General features: G+C 40.4%; 1 protein-coding gene across 2 annotated transcripts in view; it reads left to right on the top strand.

The window, feature by feature from the left end:
* CNKSR3 (CNKSR family member 3) overlaps positions 1 to 24,854 on the top strand; it is a 98,924-nt gene extending 74,070 nt beyond the window's left edge. Inside the window, exons 7-13 of one of the 2 annotated variants that reach the window (XM_061624177.1) lie at positions 2,165 to 2,224; positions 7,982 to 8,050; positions 10,937 to 11,083; positions 17,108 to 17,232; positions 20,219 to 20,427; positions 21,795 to 21,884; positions 23,423 to 24,854. In XM_061624177.1, the coding sequence (XP_061480161.1) occupies positions 2,165 to 2,224; positions 7,982 to 8,050; positions 10,937 to 11,083; positions 17,108 to 17,232; positions 20,219 to 20,427; positions 21,795 to 21,884; positions 23,423 to 23,721 (999 nt within the window). In that variant the 3' untranslated portion in view covers positions 23,722 to 24,854. The remainder of the gene's footprint in view (positions 1 to 2,164; positions 2,225 to 7,981; positions 8,051 to 10,936; positions 11,084 to 17,107; positions 17,233 to 20,218; positions 20,428 to 21,794; positions 21,885 to 23,422) is intronic. The other variant, XM_061624178.1, reaches the window with a different exon arrangement.
* Positions 24,855 to 25,329: the final 475 nt, after the last annotated feature.

Here is a 25,329-nt window from a genome sequence, read left to right as displayed (position 1 = left end):
CCACCTTGAACATTCCTATATACCTAGAAGAGTGGAGAGACTTTTACAGTGGGAAGCTTAGTACCAGATTGATACCTCTGCATGGAAACTATTACTTCTAATGTAAAGATCTACAGGCGGGCCCCGGTTATATGGCAGGTTCCGTTCCGGACTGCCGCCGTGAAGCAGAAATGGCTGTAAACCGGAACCCATTGAGTATAATGGGGTGCGTCACGCGAAAATGCCGCAAAAGCGTAAAAACGGCTTTAAAATGGGGGATTTCCCGTAATTGAAAGCCGCTGCATTAGCGGAATGCCGGAATGTGAAGCGCCGATAAGCAGGGCCCTACTGTACCATTATTTTTATTTATAAAAGTGTTTCTGTATTGTTGTATAATAAAATATTAGGGTGGAGTACAATGTTAAAACAAGAACAGGCCTTCTCAGTGGTGGCCCCCGCTTATAGAACACTTTCCCCACAGAAACACGCCTGGCACCATCATTATGCAAAACACTCCTCTTCTCCCAGGCATTCGGCTCTTAATTTTTTGGAGGGTTTTTGGGGGGCTTTTGACATTGTAGCCTCTTTTACAGGGTGGGGTGTTCCACTATCTTATCCGTTGTTGGTTTTTTTACTTTTTATTTTTGTTAGTTTTATATTGGTTTGAATCTTTTTTTGGTATGTCTCTTTGTGTTCATTTTATGAAGAACAACTAATAAATTTAATAAAAATAAACATTTTCAAGGATGCAAATGTCAAGATGCTAATTGACAAAGGGATCATCGTATTTATTTATTTATTTATTTAATTAATTTGTATCCCACCCTTGCTCCCAGCAGGAGCCCAGGGCGGCAAACAAAGCGCTAAAAACACTTTAAAACATCATAAAAACAGATCTTAAAATACATTAAAACAAAACAGCGTTAAAAACATTCTAAAAAAACTACCAACTTTAAAAAAGGGTTTAAAACATTATTAAAAAAACATATTAAGCAATTCTAACACAGACGCAGACTGGGCTAGGTCTCAACCTAAAAGACTTGTTTGTTTAGATAAATAAGGTGAAAACTAGGCAATAATAAAGAAATTCCTCTTGTTGAACGACTCTGCAAACCTCAGAGTGGTTTGTACTCCCTTACAAAATGTTCAGCACCACAAAGAGCTGAATTCTGCAGCCTGTGTGTGTCACACATTTGTTATGAAGGGTTGCTTAGTCTGTAGCCAAGACTGCAGGTTTTTGAGAGACATTATTGTAATGTGGTCATTTCTAAAGGTACACATTTACACTTTATGTGTCTGTCTGTCCCTTCCATGATCATGGTCTCTGGTCAAACTATTTTTGCCAGTTTCTCTAGCACTTTGTGTTGCTCACAGGAAAAAGCTACAAGTAACTTCCAGTAACAAGTGTGTATTTTTTGATATTACAGTCATAGAGACCTATTGGATAGTACACTTCCCCAGTGACTTCAAGCTATGTGTGGTGGGAGAGAGTTGGCTTTAAGTATATGAAAGGATGCATTCTTATCAACCATATATTCCAAAGCAGTTCTTTCAAAGGGGGGAAATCCAAAAAGATTGCTCTGCTCAAACCTTGCAATTCAAGAATGTTCCTTTTTCCAGGTTCTCTTAGAAGTGAAATTGTCTAGACCACACCCTGCTTGTGATCCTGATTAAGTCAGTTTTGCCATTCAACTAAGTTGCACGATTCCCATTAGAAAATAAGATGGGAATTGATGGACTTTTTCCCTTCTCCACAGCGAGACTCCTCCTCACTGATTCTTTTATACCAGAGTCCTCAGTGTGATGCCTGCAGACACACATGTGCCCCCAGAGCACTTTTCTGGTCCCCATAGCCCCCTCCCCCGCTTCTCCCCCCACTAAAATTAGACTTGAAAGAAGCATTCTATTGTAGTCAACAAAATAGTTTGTGGTGTGTGCTTGGTTGCAGTATGTCTGGTGCTCACAGCAGTTTCTCCATTTTGCAAATGTGCCTGTGGGCCCAAAAAATGTTGGTGACCTCTGGTTTACACAGTTAAAACAGTGTATGATTGGGGCTGATGCCAAGGTGGGATTATGGGGAAAAGTTGCTCTTCAGAAATAATTGTCAGCACAGAACCTTGCTATAATTGTGAATTAGTTATAATTACTGTTGTACTTAATTTATCTTTTCAACTATCTGTCTTAGGGAATGTACATAAAATCCACTTATGATGGATTGCATGTTGTTACTGGAACAACAGAAAATGTAAGTATTTTTGTCAAAACAGAATAATAAAAGCTATTTTAGATAAGATGGGATCCAAGAAACTTGATTAAAAGCAGGTTCTGAAGTTGTCATATATTTATTTATTTGGGTTTTGCAACATTTTCATTAACTTATCCTTGAATGCAATAATTAAGCAAGTGCTTGTCTGGCGGTGTCTGCCTGTCTAATATCAACCCATTAGTTCAGTTTGCGGCATGCAAATAGAAAAGAGTGTTTCAGAATGCCACTGGGGTTTGAAATAACTGGAATTACCAGAACTTATTGTTGAGTAAAGCGCTTATGGTGTTTGCTCTAATGTAAATGCTGGCTGAGCAAATATGTACTTCCATAATGTGCTCTCTCCTTCATAAAAGCAACAGCAGGATGTTTAGACTAGTAATAGAATGTAAGATTCTACTTGCTTCCTGGGACAAATGCATTTTTTCAAGATAACAGAAACAGATCTTTTTAATTGCAAAGCCTCTCCAGGGTCAAAAGGAAAAGGCTTGTTGGATGTGTTGATTGGGATGTGGAAAATAATTGTAGGCACAGTGAAGACACAATTTGTCCTGAACTGAAAGACAGTGACTCTCTCTTGTACTTGGCAGAGTTGAGAATAAAACATGGATTGTGCAGCTGATCATAGAGATTTGACAACTTTTACACAGGCAAATACTTAAATCTGTCAGAATGTCTGTTGACAGTGACTTTGAGTACAGTTTAAATAATAGTTCCTAGATTGCTTCGCACATACAGCTTAAGGGTTAGATTTGTAGATTTCTTGCCCTCTAAAGGGAACATAACATGTTAGCAGTCATAAACATTTGGATGTCTGTTGGAGCCTACTTGAAACTGAAAATTCCTGACTTCCTTTCTTGGAGAGTGCATATATACAGAGGAGTAAGTGATCGACAATTAGTAGCATTGATTGAGATGTAGAGAGACTAGACATCATATGTTGCTGCTTCTCATTCACTATCTCTCCAATAGTGTAGGTAAAGGAAAGCCTGAGATGGCAGATACGAAAGCTCTAATAAAGTTATTCAAGAGGAGTGAGATGTGTCTGATTCCAATCAGGTGACAGGATTTCCAAGTTGTTTTTAACGATGTGTGATTTCCTGCTTTTTGTGGGAATGTTCTGACCCAAAAAGAACTTTCCGGTCATCTTCCAAATGTCCATGATGCAAGCTTGGAGGGCTGTATGGGTTGTTTTGTTTTGGTTCTTTGTGAGCTTTTACAAGCAGATTTTGATAATCCTGAAATATATTCCTTGGTATGTGCAACATGCTTTTTTAGACTTGGACAATCAGCCGGATTCTTTGACAAATGGTGTTTCTGTGTCAAAAAAAAGGGAGTTGCTCGCTATGGCTGGAGATTCTCTGCCTTCCCAGACATCTTGCCTCACTTTCCCCATTTCTCATTCCTTTTATGAAGCGGCTGCTTCTGTAGTTTTTGCCTCCGGATTCTGACTCCACGTGATAGGAATGTGTCAGACCCGTCAGACGGTGACAGGTGAGGGAGTCTTTCCTCATGAAGCTTTCAGTTCTCATCCCAGGTAGCCCAAAGGGATTGTCCTGTCCTCCGTTGCACTTGATAAGGGAACAGGGGAAATGAGGCATTTGTTTCAATTGTATGAGTCGCACATCAGCTTACTACCTTTTCCTCTCATGTGATCTCATCTAAGGCCCTCCTCCGAGTTCCATCTCATCGAGAAGCTCGGAGGGTGGTGACTAGAAATAGGGCCTTTTCAGTTGTGGCTCCCGAACTATGGAATGGTCTCCCTGATGAGGTGTGCCTGGCGCCGACGCTGCTATCTTTTCGGCGCCAGGTGAAAACCTTTTTATACTCCCAGGCATTTTAAAGTGTATTTTACAGTATTTTAGCATTATTTTGTATTTTGACGTCGTTTGGTTCTTGTATTGTTTGTCTGTTTTTGGTTTTTGATTCATTGTACTTATTGTATTTATATATTGTACTTGTTTTTATTTTATGTACACCGCCCAGAGAGCCTTCGGGCTTAGGGCGGTATATAAATTAAATAAAATAAATAAATAAATAAATAAATGTGGTCTTATGGCAGGGGAGATGTTTTAAACAACTGCAGGGCTGTGCCCTGTGCTGGACAGAACCAAGTAAATATTTAGGTGCCAAACTGCTGCTTGCCGATAAGTTACTAAGCCAGTTGACCATCTTGTTAGGATATAATATTATTAGCAGAGCTTGGAAAAGTTACTTTTTTGAACTACAACTCCCATCAGCCCCAGCCAGCATGGCCACTGGATTGGGCTGATGGGAGTTGTAATTCAAAAAAGTAACTTTTCCAAGCTCTGATTATTAGCACCTCTCTCTTCCAATACACAGAAGTGAGCATGTAGTGTTTTCTCTGGGATTCAGACATGTCTAGTTATATTTGCAAGCTTTTTATTAGATGAGTAAAACAGTAAAGAACATGCAAACTGAAATGTTTCATGTGTACTCGGGGCAGGGTTGGTTTTTTTAGTACGGTGTTCAGTGGGATAGCAGCAGAAATACCTAAAATTATGTGTCTTAACATCTACTGTTCTTAATGGTTTCAAAATGTTATTTTTTCTGCTAAAACTCCTAGTGGGTTTAGTGCAGCCTTCCCCAAATTGGTTCTCTTGAGATGATGTTGGACTACAACTCCCATCATCCCTGACTGTTGGCAGTGATGGCTGGGGCTGGTGGATTTTGGAGTCCAACAACATCTGGAGGCACTAGGTTGGGAAAGGCTAGCTTAGTGTTTTTGGTTTGTAAGGGCCAGACTAGACAAAGCAGCAATAGACCATGTGGGATAACTGTTGATTGCCTATATAAAGTACAGTATGTTTGTGTAGATTGAAAGTATGAATGGGAAGGAGAAACCAAGCCCTTCTCCCCCACCTATACTTTTCTGAAATGGCATCATCTGAATCTCCACACTCCTCTGGTGCGGCCTGTGTTTTGGAGGTCACCCCTGCTGGAAGAAAAGACTGAGAAGAAGCAACTTCGGAAGGAAAAACTCAGGTGGATAAGGGATCAGCTCCCTATCCCTGCCCAGCCTATGCAGTGCCTTGAATCTCTTCCCTCAATTTGATAGGGATTCAGCATGACCCAGGCTGTGTCATGTAGCCATCTAGCTGTGCCTCAACAAGTAATGAAATATGACAGTGCATTAGAAAACTCTTTGCAACAGTTCCTTTTACTCTGTCGAAATAGTCTGCCACTCTTTTGCAACCCAGACCAAGCCTCATTTCCATTGCTCCCATTTATTATCCAAGGACTCACAACTGAAATATGTAAATTGCTTCCCTTGAAATCTGAGATGACAAAAGGCTACAACAACATGTTGCTGTTTGGAATGCTTCTGGTCAGGGAAACAGCCAGCCATGCCCACCTCACAGATATTCCATTCCATTCTCACCCTCCTGTTTTTTTTCTAGCTAACGCTCAGTATTCTGTGGCCGCTGAACATGCTGGGTTGCCCTTTTGCAATCCTTGTTCTCCCAAGCATACTGCTATCTCTCTCTCTTGTTTCTCAGGGCCCCCATTTTGGCTAGGTAGCTTTTGGCACTTGCCACCTGAGTTTGCAATTAGAGGGAGTGGTACTACATATTAAAATGCTATTGGATCTGTGAGAACAGTTTAATCCAGGGAACACCTGGAAGACCTCAGGTTCCCCATCCATGTTTTAATCCATGCATGTTGTCACTTGATTACACCCATGCATGTTGTCACTTGATTACACCCATCATCAACTGACCATGAACATGTAACACATCTTCCTTTTCCTTAGACACAAGTGATGTACAGTGATTGTATCCGTCAGTAACATTTTTTAAAAAAAACGTGGAATTCCTAATATATATTTATTTTAATTTACTTTTACTTAAGACATTTGTATACCCTTAATCATTAGCATTTCTAAGCGGTGTGCATAAAAATAAACCATACAGGAAATAAAACAATATTATTTATTATTGTTGTTTATTTCTACCTCGCCTTTTGGCTCAAAGGCCCTCAAGGCGGCTTACAAAACACACACACACACAAATATAAAAATACATCAATAAAAACAATGCAATTTACAAAAAGCAACAGTTACAACATCCAATAAAATACATTAACAAATCACACACAAAAAATGGTCATAAAACCATACACTACCTTAAAATGCCTGCTGTCTTAGTCACGTGCCTGTCTAATCTCAGTTAGAAGGGAGTTCCACAGGCTTGGGCCCACAACAGTGAATGCACAGCTGCTAGTAGTTATGAGCCATTGGGGTGGGGGTGGGGGGCAGGAACAGCAACTTGCCCAAAGTTCTCAGTGAGCAAATTGTTCTATATTATATTTTAAATATAGCAAGTTGTCTAAAATAAGTTTTGTTTATTTATTTACTGCTTAATTACCAAAGTTTCTAAGCAATGTACATAAAAATTATGGAAAGCATTGTGGATTTCAGAGTGTCTGAAACTGGTTGTGTGTGCGCATGCATGTGAGAGATAGTGTGAAAGAAAAAAAAGGTTTGCTATGTGGTTTTTGCCTTGCTTGATGGCTTGGCAGCTTGTAATAGCACCCCACATGGCCTATTCCATGTTTTGAGTTTTTGAGTTTTGTCTTTGTTCCCAGCTTCTGGCCCTTTAAATAAACTTGCTGGTTCCTGACAAAGAGATTTAATAGAGGGGCTGTTGTTCAGTGGTAGTGGGACACATGTTTTGCACCCAAAAGGTCCCAAGTTCAATTGCTGGTATTGGTAGCAGGTCATAGGAAAGGCGTCTGTTTACAACCCAGTCAGAGTGGACAGTCCTGGTCTAGTTGGACAAACAGCCATGTATGGTATAACTGAAGCAGCTTCTTGTATTGCTTTCCTATTACTCCTGTGCCTTTATCATCTGTGGGGAAAAGGAGCAATTCAGTAAGCGTTTCATCACTCACCCTTGTTATGATACAGAAACTGCCCACACTGCAGTTCAGCTTGATCTCTTGCATCAGGCCAGGTTTATAAAACTTGACCTTTTGCTTTTGGTAGCAGACAGTCACAGCATAGTGTGAGCTCTTGTGAGCTCAAAGACCTTGATCAAACTTTTATTTACTCAGTATCTAAACTCTGATTAAGGGTTCTTTGATTAAGATCTCAGTTTGGTCTGCAACAGTTTTGGGGACCTGCTATTGCTTTTGTTTTACATAAAAATAATATGCCAGTTCCAGACATTCACTTGCTGCTATAGAGCAACACTTGAAATAGAACCTAAGGTATAGCTATGCAAATATAAAGGTGAGTTTATGTTGACAGAAACAGGCATTATTCTCAGTTAGTGGGGTCGCCACTAGCTGCTCTCAGTGATGATCTCCAATATAAGGAAGTGGTTAGTTGTCTAAAGGAGCAAACAGCAAAAAGTGGCCCTTTGAGACATTGTTGAGCTGATAGCAAAACCTACCCTCCATCAAAAAAACCTAGGCAAACTGTTCTTTAGTGACCCACATATCATGACGCAGACCCACCATCATCTGGGTACTATGTATTAGACAAACCCTTTGTACTCTCACACTTTTACCTGTCACAGTGACAGATAATTTTGCTAGTTTAACCGATAGTTGCACTGTCTAGTGATGGAGGTGGCAGCTGTTACTCATACAGAAATGTCACAGGCTACTTTTCTGACAAGGTCATCCTGGTTTTAAACAAGTAGGCATCTGTTGGGTAGTTTTTAAGTGGCAAAGCACTGAAAACTGCAGTGTTCCTGTTTTTTTCTTCTGTAGTCTCCTGCTGATAGGTCTCAGAAAATTCACGCTAGCGATGAAGTAATCCAGGTGAATCACCAGACTGTGGTGAGTAAAGGGCATTTCTTATTTCCCTTTTCTTTATTTTTAGCCAAGCAATTTTTGGAGTGGGAGCAGCTTGCAAGACAGATTTTATCTTGATTTACCAGTGACTGATTCTTTCAATTAATTTTTTTTTTTTTATGTTGGAGTGATGCTTACTTTGTAATGGAATCATCACTAGAATAGCAAGATCATGTTTTAAAGGCAGCTAGAACATTTATAAAAGGTTGGTCATAAATCACATTGGTTAAAGTTAAAATTTGAACAGTAAAGATCAAATAAGGAACAGGTTTGAGACTTTAAACTTAGTTGACAGAAAACCAGAAGAACTATGGAATGAAGTCAGAGACATTATCAGGGAAGAATGCAAAAAGACAATACCTCTAGTTAAAAAGAGAGAAAGACCTCAATGGATGACTGAAGAAACTCTTTAAATGGTTAAAGAGAGAAGGAAACCAAAAGCAAAAGGAGATAGAAGCACAGTCAGAACTCTAAATGCAACAATACAGCGACTAGTACATGGGGACAAGGAGAACTATTACAACAAAAAGGGTAGAACAAGAGCCCTGTTCCAAAAGATTAGAGAAATGAAAGGGAAATTTAAACCAAGAGTAGGGATGTTGAATAATCCACAGGGGAATACACCGACTGACCGAGATGAAATAAAAGATGGAAGCAATACACTGAAGAACTCTATAAAAGAGATGCCAGGATGACAGATTCATTCATGGAGGAACCATATGATGAAGAACCAGAAATTTTAGAATGCGAGGTAAAAGCTGCTCTTAAAATACTTGGAAGAAACAAATCACCAGCAACAGATGGCATACAAATAGCGTTGCTACAAGCTACTGAGACTAAATCTGTCCAAATTTTGACAAAAATCTGTCAAGAAATATGGAAAGCTAAACAATGGCCCACAGACTGGAAACATTCAATATACATCCCAATTCCCAAGAAAGGGGATCCCAGGGAATGCAGTAATTATCGAACAATTGCCTTAATATCCCATGCAAGTAAAATAATGCTGAAGATTCTACAACAAAGGCTCTTACCATATATGGAGCGAGAAATGCCAGACATCCAAGCTGGATTTAGAAAGGGAAGAGGCACCAGAGATCGTATCGCAAACATACGTTGGATAATGGAACGGAGCAAGGAATTTCAGAAGAAAATCACTCTGTGCTTTATAGATTACAGCAAAGCCTTTGACTGTGTAAATCATGAAAAACTATGGAATGCTTTAAAAGAAATGGGGGTGCCACAGCATCTGATTGTCCTGATGTGCAACCTATACTCTGGACAAGAGGCTACTGTAAGGACAGAATATGGCGAAACCAATTGGTTCCCCATTGGAAAGGGTGCGAGATTGGGTTGTATTTTTTCACCCTTTTTATTTAATCTATACACAGAACATATACAGAAAGCAGGATTGGACCAAGATGAAGGAGGTGTGAAAATTGGAGGGAGAAATATCAATAATTTAAGATATGCAGACGATACCATACTACTAGCAGAAACCAATAATTATTTGAAACGAATGCTGATGAAAGTTAAAGAGGAAAGCACAAAAGCAGGACTACAGCTGAATGTCAAAAAGACTAAAGTAATGACAACAGACGATTTATGTAACTTTACAGTTGACAATGAGGACATTGAACTTGTCAAGGATTATCAATACCTCGGCACAGTCATTAACCCAAATGGAGACAATAGTCAAGAAATCAGAAGAAGGCTAGGACTGGGTAGGGCAGCTGTCAGAGAACTAGAAAAGATCCTCAAATGCAAAGATGTATCGCTGAACACTATAGTCAGGATCATTCAGACCATGGTATATTGGATCTCTATGTACGAAAGTGAAAGCGCGGATAAGAGAAAAATCAACTCATTTGAAATGTGTTGGAGGAGAGCTTTGCGGATACCATGGACTTCAAAAAAGACAGATAATTGGGTGTTAGAACAAATTAAACCAGAACTATCACTAGAAGCTAAAATGATGAAACTGAGGTTATCATACGTTGGACACATAATGAGAAGACATAATTCATTGGAAAAGATAATAATGCTGGGAAAAACAGAAGAGAGTAGAAAAAGAGGAAAGCCAAACAAGAGTTGGATTGATTCCATAAAGGAAGCCACAGACCTGAACTTACAATATCTGAACAGGGTGTTTCATGACAGATGCTCTTGGAGGTCACTGATTCATAGGGTCGCCATAAGTCGCAGTCTACTTGGAGGCACATAACAACATTCCCAATCAAAACCTTAAGCTTAATTTTTAAACATTCCTGAGAAATGCTATTGAATTAGGGAATATTGAATACTGAGGTATTTAAGGGTAGGTCTTCACATGTCTAGTCAAATAAAAATCTACTAAATAAATGTATGTGGAACATACTACCAATTTCTACAGGTAGAACCAATTTATGGCGGATGGAAGAGGTCAGGTCGAGGTGTATTGGTAGAAAAGACTCTCCATTTTTCTCTTTGCATACCCTCCACACATCTATAGCAACATCCTCCACAGAAGCTGGGGTGGTATATTTTTATATCAGTTTTATGCAGTGGAGGCTACTGACTCCAGTCAGTGGGGCAGTTGAACCCACCCTGGGTTTTTCCAGAAGCTGTCCAAGGTGCTGAAACTTGCAGGATTTCACTGCCCCACTGACATGGAGCCACCAGCCTGCACTGCTCCACCCGTGACCTCAAAAGCCTACTCAAACAGAGAAGTCTTGTACAGCTTCTAGATCATGCTCAGACCTAGACCTCACGAGTCTGCAGTGAAAAGTTATTTCCTCACCAGTGTTACATGGAAGATGATTTGATCTACATGCCTCTGATTTAGGGCAGCAGACACTCTTTAAATGTTTGTTTGCTTGCTTGATTTTGAAGGTGGGGTGGCAGCTGAAAAACCTTGTGAGGAAGCTCCGTGAGAATCCTTCTGGAGTTACTCTACTAGTGAAGAAACGTCATACAGGTTCTTTTAATTTCACTCCTGCTCCACTTAAAAACCTACGGTGGAAACCACCACTTGTTCAGGTAACATACAGTTATACTAAGCTCTCCTCCACATCCTTTACACCAGTCCCCTTTTGTTTACTTATTTATTGAATGAGTATTCTTTCCCATCTCAAATATTTTTAAAAATATATATCTTTTTTTAAAAAACCACTTAAAATGTAGGAATATGCATTGCTGTATTTCTGGTCTTGAGAAAGGCACCCCAAATGTCTGAGTTGATTAAACATGCAAACATCCTTGATGGACGGTACCTGTTGAGACTGCAAATAAGTGGTCACACATTTTAATGATCTTCCATTTAAAAGGTGGTAGATAAGCACATGGTAAATAAGCATGTTGGGAAACTGGGTTTTAGCTTAGCTTTGTCCCTGACATGATACCTAGTGATTTCCCCCCTCCCCTTTCTGTCTGAAGTGGTTTACTCCAGAAAGGACTATGCATGCCTTTTCTGTATGGTTTAAACCAGTTTTTGTGCTTGAAGAAGCTCAGAGTTTGGCAAGGAAGAGAAATCCACAATTGAGGAGCAGCTACTTAGAATGTGCCCTTGCAGACTTAACTTGGACCATGGATGGCAAATCCAAGAAGGTGTTCTTGTTCATATCTTAGAGATTGTAATGGGATATGGAATGGACATGGTCTCTTGGGCCCAACTGGTTTAGGCCTTTATTAGTTTGCATCGTCACATTTAATTGAGTTTGGCAAATGATAGGGAGCCAGTGTTTGCACTAGAGTTCTGGTGTAATGTATGTATATAAATTGCTGCTGTGAAAGCACTGGAGCTCAAATTTCAGTGGTAATATATTCTCATAATTTTGCATTGATTAATTTAAATTGTTTTGAAGCCACTACTTTGTAGGATAGAAAGGGTAAATGTTGAGGAAGAATCTGTGAAATCTTCCATAAAATAATCTCCCCTTTTTAACATACCAACAGAACAAAATGGGTGGGTGGAGGAAGAGAGCGTGTGATGCTTTTAATCCCTGAAGGATGCTGTTGATCAGGGCAGATATAGTAAGGCCATTTGGGGCTGAGTTGCTTATAATCTTTTGGACTGATGAATTTTGGAAGTAAACAGTAAATTCTTGCTGGACTAGAAAACTAATTGTGAGAGATTATGTTTGTTGAAACAGAGCAGGGTGTTCTTTTGTAGCCTAGCTGAAATGTGTGGTTTGTTGTTATTATTTTGCTTTGCATTTATGGGGGTGTTTACATTTGCCAGTTGCCAACATCAGCAGGATTGGAATGTTGTGAAATCTCTGTGTTGAAGAGGTGCAGGGTGTGGAAAAGAGGATTGTTGCTTGAAGAAGGTGATGATTTTTGAGGTCAGGCAGGTAATGTCAAGGGAGAGAGTAGTTTGATGCCTTGAGGAAGCTGACTAATAAATGCTTATAAGCCCAGGTTCAGTTCTCATCACTTCTTTCTGTATACTTTTAAATTGTTGCTCTGCCAGAACATGCTAGCAGGTCTCTCCATGATGACTAGCTATGTGAGACAAGCTTTCCCAGTCTCTGTCATAGTTGTCCATATTGTATTGTTTGTGAATTCTTCTGCTGCTGCTGCTGCTGCTTTTAACTGTCCTTTAGAGTGGCTGTATACTATAGCCAGCATGGATTTTTTGCATTCTGCAATGTTAGATTGAAAATACCCCCCATGCCATTTGGATGCTTCCCATAAGCAGATTTTAGAACAAAACCTTACAAAACTTATAGTCCTGAACTCAGAAATGCTTCCTTTACAACTCTCTATGTTTTCATGGCAATACACACAACAGGCAGAAAGAATCAAGAGTTCAAAGTGTAAAACGAGAAAAAAAATCCAGACCCCTGCTGGTCTTTTTTTGTCAGTAGTCTCATAATTTGTTGAAATTAATTAAAAATCAGACATGTTCAGTTCCTGTAATCCTATTACTGTCCTTGCCCCATAATCTGACCTTCATCTTCTGCAGTTTAAAAGTAAAAAAAAAATCCCTGACTGATTTTAATTAATTTAAGAAATTTAACATTAAACTCTATTACCCACCCATGCCAGACCTTTATTTCACTTTAGACAGTCATGGCTTCCCCCAAAGAAGCCTGGGAAGTGTTGTTTGTGAAGGGTGCTGAGAGGAGACTCCTATTCCCCTCACATAGCTACAGTGGCTAGAGTGGTTTAACAGTCAGCCCCTTTCCTGGGGATTTCAGCTCTGTGAGGGGAACAGGGCATCTCCTAGCAACTCTCAACATCTTTCACAAACTACACTTCCCAGGATTCTTTGGGGGAAGCCATGACTGTCCAAAGTGAAATAAAGGTCTGGTGTGGATGTGGCCAGGGACAGCTTTGGTTTAAATTTGAGTGGGAGACTACATGTGCCTGCGGTAGAATAAAAGGAGGGGGGGAATGTTGAAAAACAATGATACTGTTCACAATGTTTTCCTTATGAAGAAGAAAGGGGCTTTCCCTGTCCAATGCCTGCCCACCCAATCTCCTCCCCTCTCCCCTCCCATCCCCTCCCCCAAGTCAGTTTCACCTATACTAAGCATGATTGTACAGTAAATCCCACTGAACTCAAAAAGCATGCAAATTATCAAACCCTCCCCCTCCTTCCCCCTCCTTTACTCCTTCCTTGTTCTGTCCCCTCCTTCTCCTTCATGGTCAGTTTTACCTATTCTAAGCATGATTGCACGGGAGTAAATCCCACTGAACTGAATGCAAGCAAATTATCACACCTGCCCTCCTCCTCCCCTACCACCTGCTCCCCTTCCCATCCCCCCCGTGGTGAGTTTCACCTATCCTAAGCATGATTGCAGGGGAGTAAATACAATTGAACCGAATAAGCATGCAAATTATCAGATGTGCCTTTCCCTCCCCCTCCCCTCCTTGCCCTCTCCCTTCCTCCTTCCTTCTTCCTCCCCTCCCCTCTTCTTTCTTCCTCCTCCCCTGCCCAATCCAGCCCTCCCTCTTCCTTCCCCTCCCCCCAATGTCAGTTTCACCTATCCTAAGCATGATTGCACCGGAGTAAGCCCCAATGAACTCATTAAGCATGCAAATGATCAAATCTGCCCTCTTTCTGCCTTCTTTCTCCTCTCCCCTTCCCCCTGCTCCCCTCTCCATGTGCTTCCTCCTCCTCCTTTCCCCACCCGTAGTCAGTTTCACGTAATCATGATTGCAGGGGAGTAAATCCCACTGAACTCAATAAGCATGCAAATGATCAGTCCATTCTCAGCAAACTTGCACAGGATCCCATTTCTTACCTCCTGGATTAAAAAGCAGAGAAATTCACTAATAGGTAAAAAAACACACCTTGCAGAACATACCTATCGCCCACAGATATTTCTATCAAACTTTAAAAAGCAGGGAGCTATAGTGAATGCACCAGGGGAACAGAGACCTGACCTCCTCTCTGAGATACTGTACTGCCCTACAAATTTGTCAAAATGCAAACACAATTTGGGTTGGCCTTTCACAGTCCAATCCACCTCCTGTGTAGCTTGGAAGTATTTGGTAACATGTGCCTCTGAGCATATGGTGAGTGGTGGCAACACCAGCAATCAGTCCAAATAACAGAGACAAGACATGTGCTGTGCTGATCTTATTTTAGTAGGAGGACGCAACATTATTAAGACGATAGATTTCAGATAGTCACTTTAAATATGTTGATTTACTTTGCAATGTTAGTGAAGTTTCCTATAGTAAATCATTTTCTTTTGCTTGTTTCTGTGAATATGTGAAGTACAGCAGCACTTTGAAAAATTTACACTAAAAAAGCTCCAAAACCAATTGTGGAATATTCTACAGAATAGCCTCCAGTGGACATGAGGGAGTGTCTCAGTTTGCACAAGATAAACCAGTGGGAGGTGAAATATATTCTAGCAAAATTCTAGGTGTGCTCTTTGTGTTTAATTGACCGTGCCCACCTTTCCTTAAGTGAAGTGGTTTAAGCATGGCTGGCTGAAAACATGCATCTTGGGCAGGCCAAGTTTGTTTTTTCCATAGCTAAAGTTGTTGCTTATGTAGCAACTTACTGTAATACATCAAACTGCAGTTTTTGATTTTACATCAAACTGCAGTTTCAGATTCAACTGTTAATGTACCCAAAATAGAAATAGAATATAACCTCCAGTTTAAAACACAAAAGCGTGTCTTCACTATCATATGACATTGATCAATAAAATCAATTGAAATTAATAAAAATAAATTTGACACAGATTTGACACAGATTTCTAGGATGAATAATAAAAGAAATATAATTTTCTAGGTTAGATTATCTGTAAAAACAGTAGTAACACAGGAAAAAGGCAAAGTAAGAAGAACACCAACAAACATACAAAACTAATTTTTCATCTTTAGAGATGGCAGGTGTGGCCACCACTCACTATGTGCTCAGGGGCACATGTTACCAAATTCTTTCAAACTACATAGGAAGTGGATTGAACTGTGAAAGACCAACCCAAATTGTGTTTTCAGTTTTACAAATTTGTAGGGCAGTACAGTATTTCAGAGAGGTCTGGTCTCCTGTTCCCCTGGTGCATTCACTATAGTTGCCCAATTTCCCTGCTTTTTAAAGTTTGATAGAAATATCTGTTGGCTATATGTACATTCTTAAACCACAAGGATTTTTTGTCTATTAGTGAATTTTGTACTTAACCTTGGGACATATGTGGAAGGCCATTAAGAAATAATACCAGTAAACATTAGCTGGATGATGAATGTGTTAGGCCATAATCTGGAGGCCACATCCTAAAAATTCACCAGTTCACCAAGAATGACCTAAGACACGATATCTGCTTTTCCTTAGCCAATGTACCATGGTACTGCAGAATAGAGTCTGAGGCTTCCTTGAGAGAGAGAGAGACAGAGAGACAGAGAGACAGAGACAGACATTGCAGTGGCATTAAAGCATGGGTGGGAACCTTTTTTTCAGCCCTCTGCACAAGCTGCAGCTTTCAGACCAACAGGAAGAACACATAGAGTACATTGCAGTAATTCAGTTTTGAGGTTATCAACACGTAGATCTGGTGTGGGAAACCTTGACTCTCCAGATGTTGCTGAACTACAGCTCCCATCATCCCTGGCCACTGACCATGCTTGCTGGTGTTGTAGTTCAGCAACATCTGGAGGACCAAAGGTTCATCACACCTGGCATAGATCAATGGGGTCAGGTTATCCCAGCTGAGGAAAGGCCATAGCTGGTGCATCAGCGAAAGCTAGAAAAGGGCACTCCTAGCCACTGTTGCTACCTGGGCAGTATATCCAGGAGCACCCCCAGACTATGTACCCCATCCAGTATGGGCAACCTTCCTGGACCCAGGTACAGCCTACCTACAATGCCTCTATCTTATCAGAATTCATTTTTAAGTTACAGGCCATCAGCCAACCCACCAGGCACTGTCCAGGACTTGCATAGGCACACTTGATTCTGTGTAATGGAAAAACAGAGTTGGGTGTCATCTGCGTATTGATGGTACTGTATCTTAAATCCTCCAATGGTTTCATATTGATGTGAAACAGCATTTGGGACAGGATGGACCCCTGTGGCACCCCATAATCAAACAGCCAAGATTCTGAGGTATGGTCACTCATTCCCACCTCTGAAACTGATCCTAGGTAGGAGCAGAACCACTATAAGACAGTGCCCCCTACTTCCAACCCACAGAGCTGGCTCAGCAAGATACCATAGTCAATGGCATCAAAAACCACTGAGATACTGAGTAAGATTAACAGGGTCATAATCTCCCTGTCTCTCTCCTGATGAAGGTCATCAGTTAGGGTGACCAAGGCTGATTCAGTCCCAAACCCAGGCCTGAATCCAGATAGGTATAGATGCAGATAACTGGTTTCCTCAAGAGTTGAGCTGTGTGGCCCCATTCATCCTAAGGTGTTATATAAAGCCTTATTTTCAATAACTGTAGACAAAATAAAACAATAATAAAATAAGAAACAATGCAATGAATCAAGTGAAAGATGAAAATGAGCAATGGTGTCATATTGTAGATGTGAAGGGTGTCTTGTACAGTGTACATCTGAGTCACATAAACAATTAGCTATTTTTTTTCCTTATTGCAGACCAGCTCATCCTCAACTACCACCCAGTCACCTGAAAGCACCATGGAGACTTCACTAAAGAAAGAGAAGCCAGCCATTCTGGATCTTTATATACCTCCACCGCCAACTATTCCATATGCTCCTAGGTATGCCAATAGTTACCTAATTCTTTAACAAACAGTTTCATAATGTTGGACTTACTTGTTTATATGATTTATATACCACCCGCCATTTATTTATTTATTTAAAGAATTTATAAACGGCTCACCACTTGGACGTATTGTGGTGGTATATTAAAAAAATTACAAAATTTAAACCATAAAAATAAATTCAATCCATCTGTAAAACCAACATGAACAATATTCAGTAATGCTACCCTGAAAAAGCCTGGTTGAATTTTTTAAAAAGCTTAATTGTTGGTGCCATCCTAATTTCCATGGGGGGTATATTCCTAAATGCAGATGCCATCACCCTAAAGCACTGCCCCAGATACACATCAAACAAATTCCAAGGTGAGTGGCATCCACAAGAGGGGCTCACTTCATGACCTAAGGTTCAAGCAGGATGATATAAGATAAGGCAGTCTTTCGGGTAAACAATTCCTAGACTGTTCAGGGCTTTATACACCGACCCTAAAACATAAACTTGGCCCAGTAGCTACTTTGGCTATCAGTGCAGATCCTCTAACAGTAGTGTTACATACTGGCAGAAGGTCACTCCTAACAGCATTCTGTGACAGTTGCAGTTTCTGGGCCATCTTTAAGGGTATTATTATTATTATTATTATTATTATTATATTTATATTTATATCCTGCCCTTCCTCCCAGCAGGAGCCCACGGCGGCAAATGCTAAAAACACTTTAAAACATCATAAAAACAGACCTTAAAATACATTAAAACAAAACGTTAAAAACATTTTTAAAAAAAGCTTTAAAAAATCTTTTTTAAAAGGGTTAAAAACATATTATTTTAAAAAGCAATGCTAACACAGACGCAGACACAGGGAAGTCCCTCATAGAGTGGTAATAATCCAGTCTCAAGGTTACTAGTAAATGGATCATTGTGAACAACCTGTGCCTGGCCATGAAAGGTTGTAGCTGGTGTACCAAGCCACTGAGGATATTTGGGGCTGTAGTGACAAAGATGGATCCAGGAGCACCCATCAATGATCTGATCCTTCAAAGGGAGGGCAACCCCATCCAGAACAGGAAACTGATCTGTGTTCTCGACCTGGGAACTTCTCACCCACAAGGGTTCTGTCCTATTAAGGATTTAACTTCAGTTTATTCTCCCCATCCAGTCTGCTACAGCATCTAGGTACTAGTTTAAGACTTCCATGGCCTCACCTGATTCAAAGAAAAAGCCTTCTCTGGGCTTGCTTGCTTACAGTCTTTGTGCAAATTAGCTTGAAAAAACTAAAGATTACACAGATTTACTTTAACCTTAATAAGTTTTTCAGCCAGAAAGCATATAACAGTGTTACTGCTGGTTGGGAAAAACAGACACACACACCAGAAGAATGTGCTGTGTGCTGCAAACACCAGAATGACCACAGAAAGCCATTAACTGAGGGCTATCTTTTGAACGTACCAAGTGTGGCAAAAATAAAAACCTTTTAATTGTTTCTGTATTCTCTCCTTGCCTTTCCGTTCTTACTAGTTTAGAATTTGGTATATAATAGAAAAAGAAACCCTGCTCTGAAATTGGTTGATAGAAAATGATGGTAATTCCACATGTGTGTGGTAAGATGACTATAAGCCAAGAGCTTTTGTACAACAGGAGCAAAGTGACAGGGTTTGGTGATGGTATATCTTCAAGCACCTGTAGTCTACAATCATCTGCCTGATCCTCTTTGAGGGAGGCTGTCCTGCTCTTCGATATTTGAACCTTGATATCTGAAGTGGCCTAAACGTGCTTGGCTAGTGGTGGCAGAACATGCACCCACCCACACCCCTTTTGTAAATAACATTTCTTTACAACTCTTCAATTACAATTTTCCAGAGTAGTTTACATCCAGCTGTATCCCCATTTGCTGTCCTGGCTCTTGAATCGTTCATAGAATGTTGTCCAGAATGTCTATAGCTGACCCTTCCCTGCCACATGCTGGTCTAGGATTCTTGCACCCCTCAAGAGTGATGGTTGCCTTACGAGAAATATTGAATAAATTGAATTGAATTCCCAGGCCTCTGGAGAACAAAAGGTGTTGAAAATTTTACCACTTTATTGAAGTTCAACATCTTTGAGGCCTCACTTGCTTGCTTGCTCTCATCCCCCTTTCCCCCCTCTATGATCCAGACACCCAATCCTTGAGAGCTGTTGTTTCAATATAGGCTTATTAAATATCTGGAGAGTGTATGTCTGCGTGTGATTTTAAAATCACTTTTTCATTCCTTACTCAGTTACACCTCTGGAAAAAATATATTTCTTTGTGTCCCTGAATAGTGATATTCTCATCTATCCATTCAGCTAAATTCTATAGGAAACGCTAGTACTATTCAGAGTCAGGATTGATCTGCATCTGATTGAAACAACTCTTCTCTGTATTCTTTGCTTTTTAAAAATATATATATTTGAAATTCTGTGAGACAAATATGTTTGACAAACAAAAGCTGAATCCTGTGTCGTGTTAAATTATGGAAATTAAACAAAAGTGCATAACTTCTTTTAGTTTGCATAATTTATTTGCTAATTGCAACTGTTTTACAATGATTTATTAGGGAAGGAACAATGTGAACTGCAGAATGCTTATGAGTCACTTCTGGTCACAGTAATCTTGTTCAGCCACCTCTCTGGCATCTGTGAAGGCACTGCATTGCCCACATGCTTTCAGGCATTTTGTTGCTTGCAATCATAAGGTCTAGGAGCTTGCTTTAAAAAAAAAGGTGAAATTCTAGTTGAATTCTTGGCCTAGTACCACATTTGATGCCTTTTCTGAAATTGTGCAGAATTGCAGCATACATACAATGCTGCTGATGCCTTCATTTCTTTTTCTTTTCTTTATTGTATTTTCTGCCAAATTTTGGGAACTGCTAAAAAATGCCACTACTTGCAAATCGTATTAAGGATTGTTCATGGGTCTAGAATTACAGTGCCTTATATTTACATTGCTAATCGAATCCAATATTTTTGCAGGGATGAGAAGGGGAGTTTTGTTTGTGGAGGAGGCAATAAACCTAAGCAACCCCTACCTCGTTCCAAAGGTGCAGAATCTCCAAATTCTTTCCTGGATCAGGAATGTAGGAGGCAAAGGTTTACAGTTACTGATTCTGATCCATTGCCTGGCTATTCCATGGAAACAAATATTTTACCTGCAAAGATGAGGGAAAAAACACAGTCGTATGGTGAGTAAATTGCTGCATCTATCAATGTGGCTAACCCCTAGTTTAGGGGTCTGTTCCAACCCCACAAGCAATTTTTTCTTACCTCACCCAAGACGCAACAATTTTGGTGACAGAAGCAAAAAAAGAAAAATTAAAGTAGACACTTCAAAGATGGATTGGGCAAAGGCCAGTACCCTGATTTCAGGGGAGGGATGTAATTCTCCCCCCTCCCCATTAATCAGATCTGTCATTTGAACAGAGAGGGGGGAAATTAGCCCCCCCCAGCTTATCTGCCCAGGTCAGCTGAGGGGGAGGGGCTGTGTGCATGAGAGAGTATGAGGTGGTATGTGGTCCCCGGAGGGTTAGCTAAGGGTGAAAGTTGCCCTTGGGCCAGAAAAAGCTAGCTTCCCCTGATTTGAACTCTTGCCATCCCTCTTTTTTTAAAAGGGGGCTGGAATTTGTTGCTTTCAATGGCATTTTATGTCTGTAACTAATTATTACTATTTGCAATGTTGAAATCCATTAAGTCATCAGTTTTTAATGATACATATCAAATGCCCAGTTGGCTAATATTAGTTGTCAAAGTATGTATCATTAGAAACCTCTAATGAAGAGATAAAAAAGAAAAGACTTAACATTTAGGCTTAATAGGACATGTATTGGACAAGTATCTATGTATTGGACTGTACAGTTAGTGGAGCTTAAGATGAGGAGTAGTACCACCTTCTCCTTCATAATAGTACATTTATACCCAGTGGCACGTATACCAGTGTCTATTAGCTATGACAGCTAAATGGAACATCCATGAATGGAAGTAGTCTACCTCCAAATACCAGCCACTGGGGGCATATGATGGGGAAAGACCATCACCTTCATTCCTGATTGTGAGCACTCAGAAGCATCTGGTTGATAGCTGCTGAAAACTAGATCAGGATCTTGACTTGATCCAGTAAGGTGTGGTTCTTATTAGGCATCCTGTTTGCTTGCTAGCATTGTAAATGTGTCTCTTACTTGAAAAATGGAAATGGACTGCCTTCAAGTCGATCCCGACTTATGGCAACCCTATGAATAGGGTTTTCATGGTAAGCGGTATTCAGAGGGGGTTTACCATTGCCTCCCTCTGAGGCTGAGAGGCAGTGACTGGCCCAAGGTCACCCAGTGAGCTTCATGGCTATGTGGGGAATCCTGGTCTCCCAGGTCGTAATCCACCACCTTAACCTCTACACCACACTGGCTCTTACTTACCCTCTTCCTGCTTGAGTAGCTTGTGTTAAAGTCTTCTCATGATTTTTGCCACTGTTGAGATCAGCTAATTTAATGTTAATGCTGCGTTAATAACCTTTCCCAGTAGTACTGTATTCTTGGAACATCTTCTGTATTGTCTTTAGGAAAGCCTCGCCCATTGTCCATGCCTGCAGATGGTAACTGGCTGGGAGCCGTAGAAACTTTCTCTAAGCCCCGAGCAATGGGGAGAAAAGGTAAGGAAACTGTGCTGTTGGACAGCTGCTTCATTAAATGCACTTCTCAATGTGGGCTCATGTTCGTAGCAAAGGGCCCACTGTGCAATTAAACCCTGATGGGTGCTGATCATCCACCTGTGTGTTTGCTATGTGTGAGTACCTGTAAAATTGGAAATGGGGATCCTAGTTGTTGAGGCTTTGGTCCTTTTTTTCATGTAAACAGGTGGCCCACCTGGATCGATAAGTGTTTTTTCTCAGCAAGTGTTAGTTGGTCAATTTTTATATTATAATTTTTATATTAACATGGTCTAGTAGAAGTATTTGGAGGATGCTCCTGGTTATAGTGTCACTGCATCCCTTGTTGGGCTGTGAAATTGTTCTTATTATGAGCTCCTCTGAACCTTTGGCCAGGACCAGCAAATTGTCTCGAACAAAAGATTTGTTATTTGAACTTCAAAGCACAGCATCAAGGTACTGTGTATCTTTTGCCTCCTATTTTCTTCTGATCCATTCCACCATTGGTTTTTTAAAAACCAATGGGCCAGCTGATTTCTTTCTAAGACTGTAGCAACTACTGGTTTGCTTTTATCCACGGAATGAGACTATTGCTTGAAGCCTGAGCCTGGGTTGCAGTACAAGTTGGTTTACTTGCCGCTGTGCCACAATCCTACTTATCTATCCTTCAAGATGTGAGCTAATATCTGACTTGACAAAAATGTATGCACACATTGTAAGAATGGATGACACATGGAGCTTCTGAATGGCTTCCAGAATGCCACAAATCCATGGATGTAGTGGTAAGCCACTCAAATATATATTATTCAGTGTACATCTTCGGAAGCAGATGAAGGATTGTTAAAAATACTTTTTAAAATATTTGAAGCAAGTGAGGAACAATCTATGCTATAAGTGCCAATATCGGGCATTGAAAATGCAATAGATTCAACTTCTAGGGATAGGGGTGATTTTGAGTGGAGGAGAGGGCAACACTTAATCTTTTGACAGTTACTTTTCTGCTGCCACTGCAACCCTCTATACAGACATACTGATTTCTCTCCCATGGGGCTTCAGAGGGATGTTTATGAAAAAGATACATACCCAGAAAGCAGCTGGGGGAGGTTTTGGGGGGAAGTGGTGGGTGAAGGTTGACCAATCCCCTTCAGCCCTACCCACTTCCCTGCCCTAAATCACCCCTTCCCGAAGTCCTTGCTTTGCTCCTCAGAGAGGCAACCATCAGGATTTTAATGCATGTAGCTTATAATTTGGCCCTGAAGCAAAACACGAATCCTCAGCTTGCACAGCAGTATGTAAAACAGGAGGTAAGAGCAGGATGCAAGCTGTAGTAACCTTAGAGAGGTGTGATGGTGGATGAAATCTGTGAGGGGCAGTTAGACAGTATTCACCTGAAATGCAGGCCACAGGAAAGGACTTGGCTAAATGTAGGGAGGACAGTGTTGAAATGCTCCTTTCCGCATGTTCTACAGCAGGCTCTGTGAAGTTTGATAAATATGAGGTTTTACAAATACCTACTTTTTGTTTGTTTTGTGTTATTACAGGTGAAAATGTTCTCTGCCGGTACTTCAGCAATGAAAGAATCCCACCCATTATTGAAGAGAGTTCCCCACTTCAGCGTCAGTTTTCACGGCCTGTGGCAGAAAGGCAGTTAGTGAGAGGTGCAGACTACATCAGGGGGAGCAGGTGCTTTGTTAACGTGGATCTTCACAACAGTGCGACAATCCCTTTCCAGGGGGATGGAGCCAAAAAGCCACCTGTGACCTCCTCCACTAAAGCCTCCTCCACAGAGCCCTCCCTGCTGGTTAGTTGGATCACGAGACTGAAGTTATTGACTCACTGAGTTAACTGACTGGATTGGGATATTTAGGATATTTTACTAAGTGCCTTTCTCTTCCCCTCCACCGTCAAATGGTTCTGCATTACCTACAGAGTTACTGAACGGTTTTACGTGTTTTTTTTATTTTCTCCCCTGGAGAAGTTTGTTCTTTTCCCAGTGTTGCTGTTTCAGATTCACTGGAGTTGGGGAAGAGTGTCTGTTTAATTTTGAGGGTGGGGGTGGGAGAGAGAGAAAGAGATCACAAAATGTAGCATTTTCTACCTGCCCAAGGGTGGAGGCGAATTCAGCCCTATGGAGAAACTGATCGGGCTCAGGCAATTCAGAGGTCATTGCTGACCTGAAATCCACATGGCCTGTACAGAAGCAATCGCTGCTTTGTAATGAGGCCTGGTGGCACTTCCATTTCCTACAATGCACTGATGCCATGCAACTACTGGATCTGCAGACTATCTAGCGCTCAGCAAAAAATTAATTCCTGATCTGCAATCCTTAACAAGAAAGAAACAAAAGGGGAGAATCCCCCCCCTTTTAAAAACGTGGTGGCACTGCAAGAGACTGGAGAAGACTCAACTCTTGTAAAGAATAAAAGGCAGCTTCTTCCTGATTCATCACAAAAATGAGGCTATTCTGGCTCATGCTCCCGCTACTAAAATCTTAGTACAGATTTTAGTACTAATCTTCCCTGAATAGCTGCAGCACTCATCCAATTAAGATATGGATTCCTACAATATGCCAAGGAAATGCATCTCTAGTGATATTGGTAAAAATGAATATATCTTACTGCTTTCTTTTCTTTTTAAAGATTAAGACTGAATAGCTGTTAACCAAAGTATTCTTCTGAAAAGTAACTCTGCAGGCTTCTGGAGCATCCACAGTGGTTCAAGGTTGAACTGGTTTGGTATTATTTGTGCTTTAAAAACTGACTTATGATTAATTACATTTTTGTAAGGCAGTTTGCTCTTTCAACACATTGGTGGAAAAACTGTTTGCCCTCATTAAATTAGTAACATTGGGTGAGATTTGGGGTCTTTGGATGCAAGTAATTTGTTTTTTTAAAAAAAACAAATGTAGGAAAGAGTGTTTTTGTAGAGTTCCACAAAGAGCATCTTGTTTAAAATAATTTAAAAGACTTTAAATTGTGCTTTCTTTTTTAACTCTTAATCTTTTATGCAGTTTTACATCCCTTTCTGACATCACTGGACACTAATCTTCCAGGGCACAAGCCTACTGTCTCACCCACCCCTGTTAAATTAGCAGCCAAATTGGTAATTTGGATGGTCTCAAGATAGTGATGGGTTTTTAATAAAGGGATTCACCAGATTTTACATTGCTGTCTAACATGATAAACGTTATTTCTGCCAGCTTTCTTGGGCAGTTTATAACAGGCTTGGAGAGAGATGTTAAATTAACACTATGTAGGAAACAGACACAATTATATTATCTTCAAGGGATTTGCACTAATTTTTACCATTGAAGGTTACATACCCTGTTCTTCACAGACAAGAGCAAACAATGACATAGCATGAATTATCTGTCTTTCAAACCCAGCTGGCTACTGGTAACTTCACCAATGTTGGTATAGCCAATCTGCGTTTTGATTATGTTTTTCCA

The sequence above is a fragment of the Rhineura floridana genome, chromosome 4, assembly GCF_030035675.1.
Source record: "Rhineura floridana isolate rRhiFlo1 chromosome 4, rRhiFlo1.hap2, whole genome shotgun sequence".
Lineage (NCBI taxonomy): Eukaryota > Metazoa > Chordata > Lepidosauria > Squamata > Rhineuridae > Rhineura > Rhineura floridana.
The sequence above is the reverse complement of the archived record's forward strand: the minus strand, read 5'-3'. Positions and strand labels throughout refer to the sequence as shown.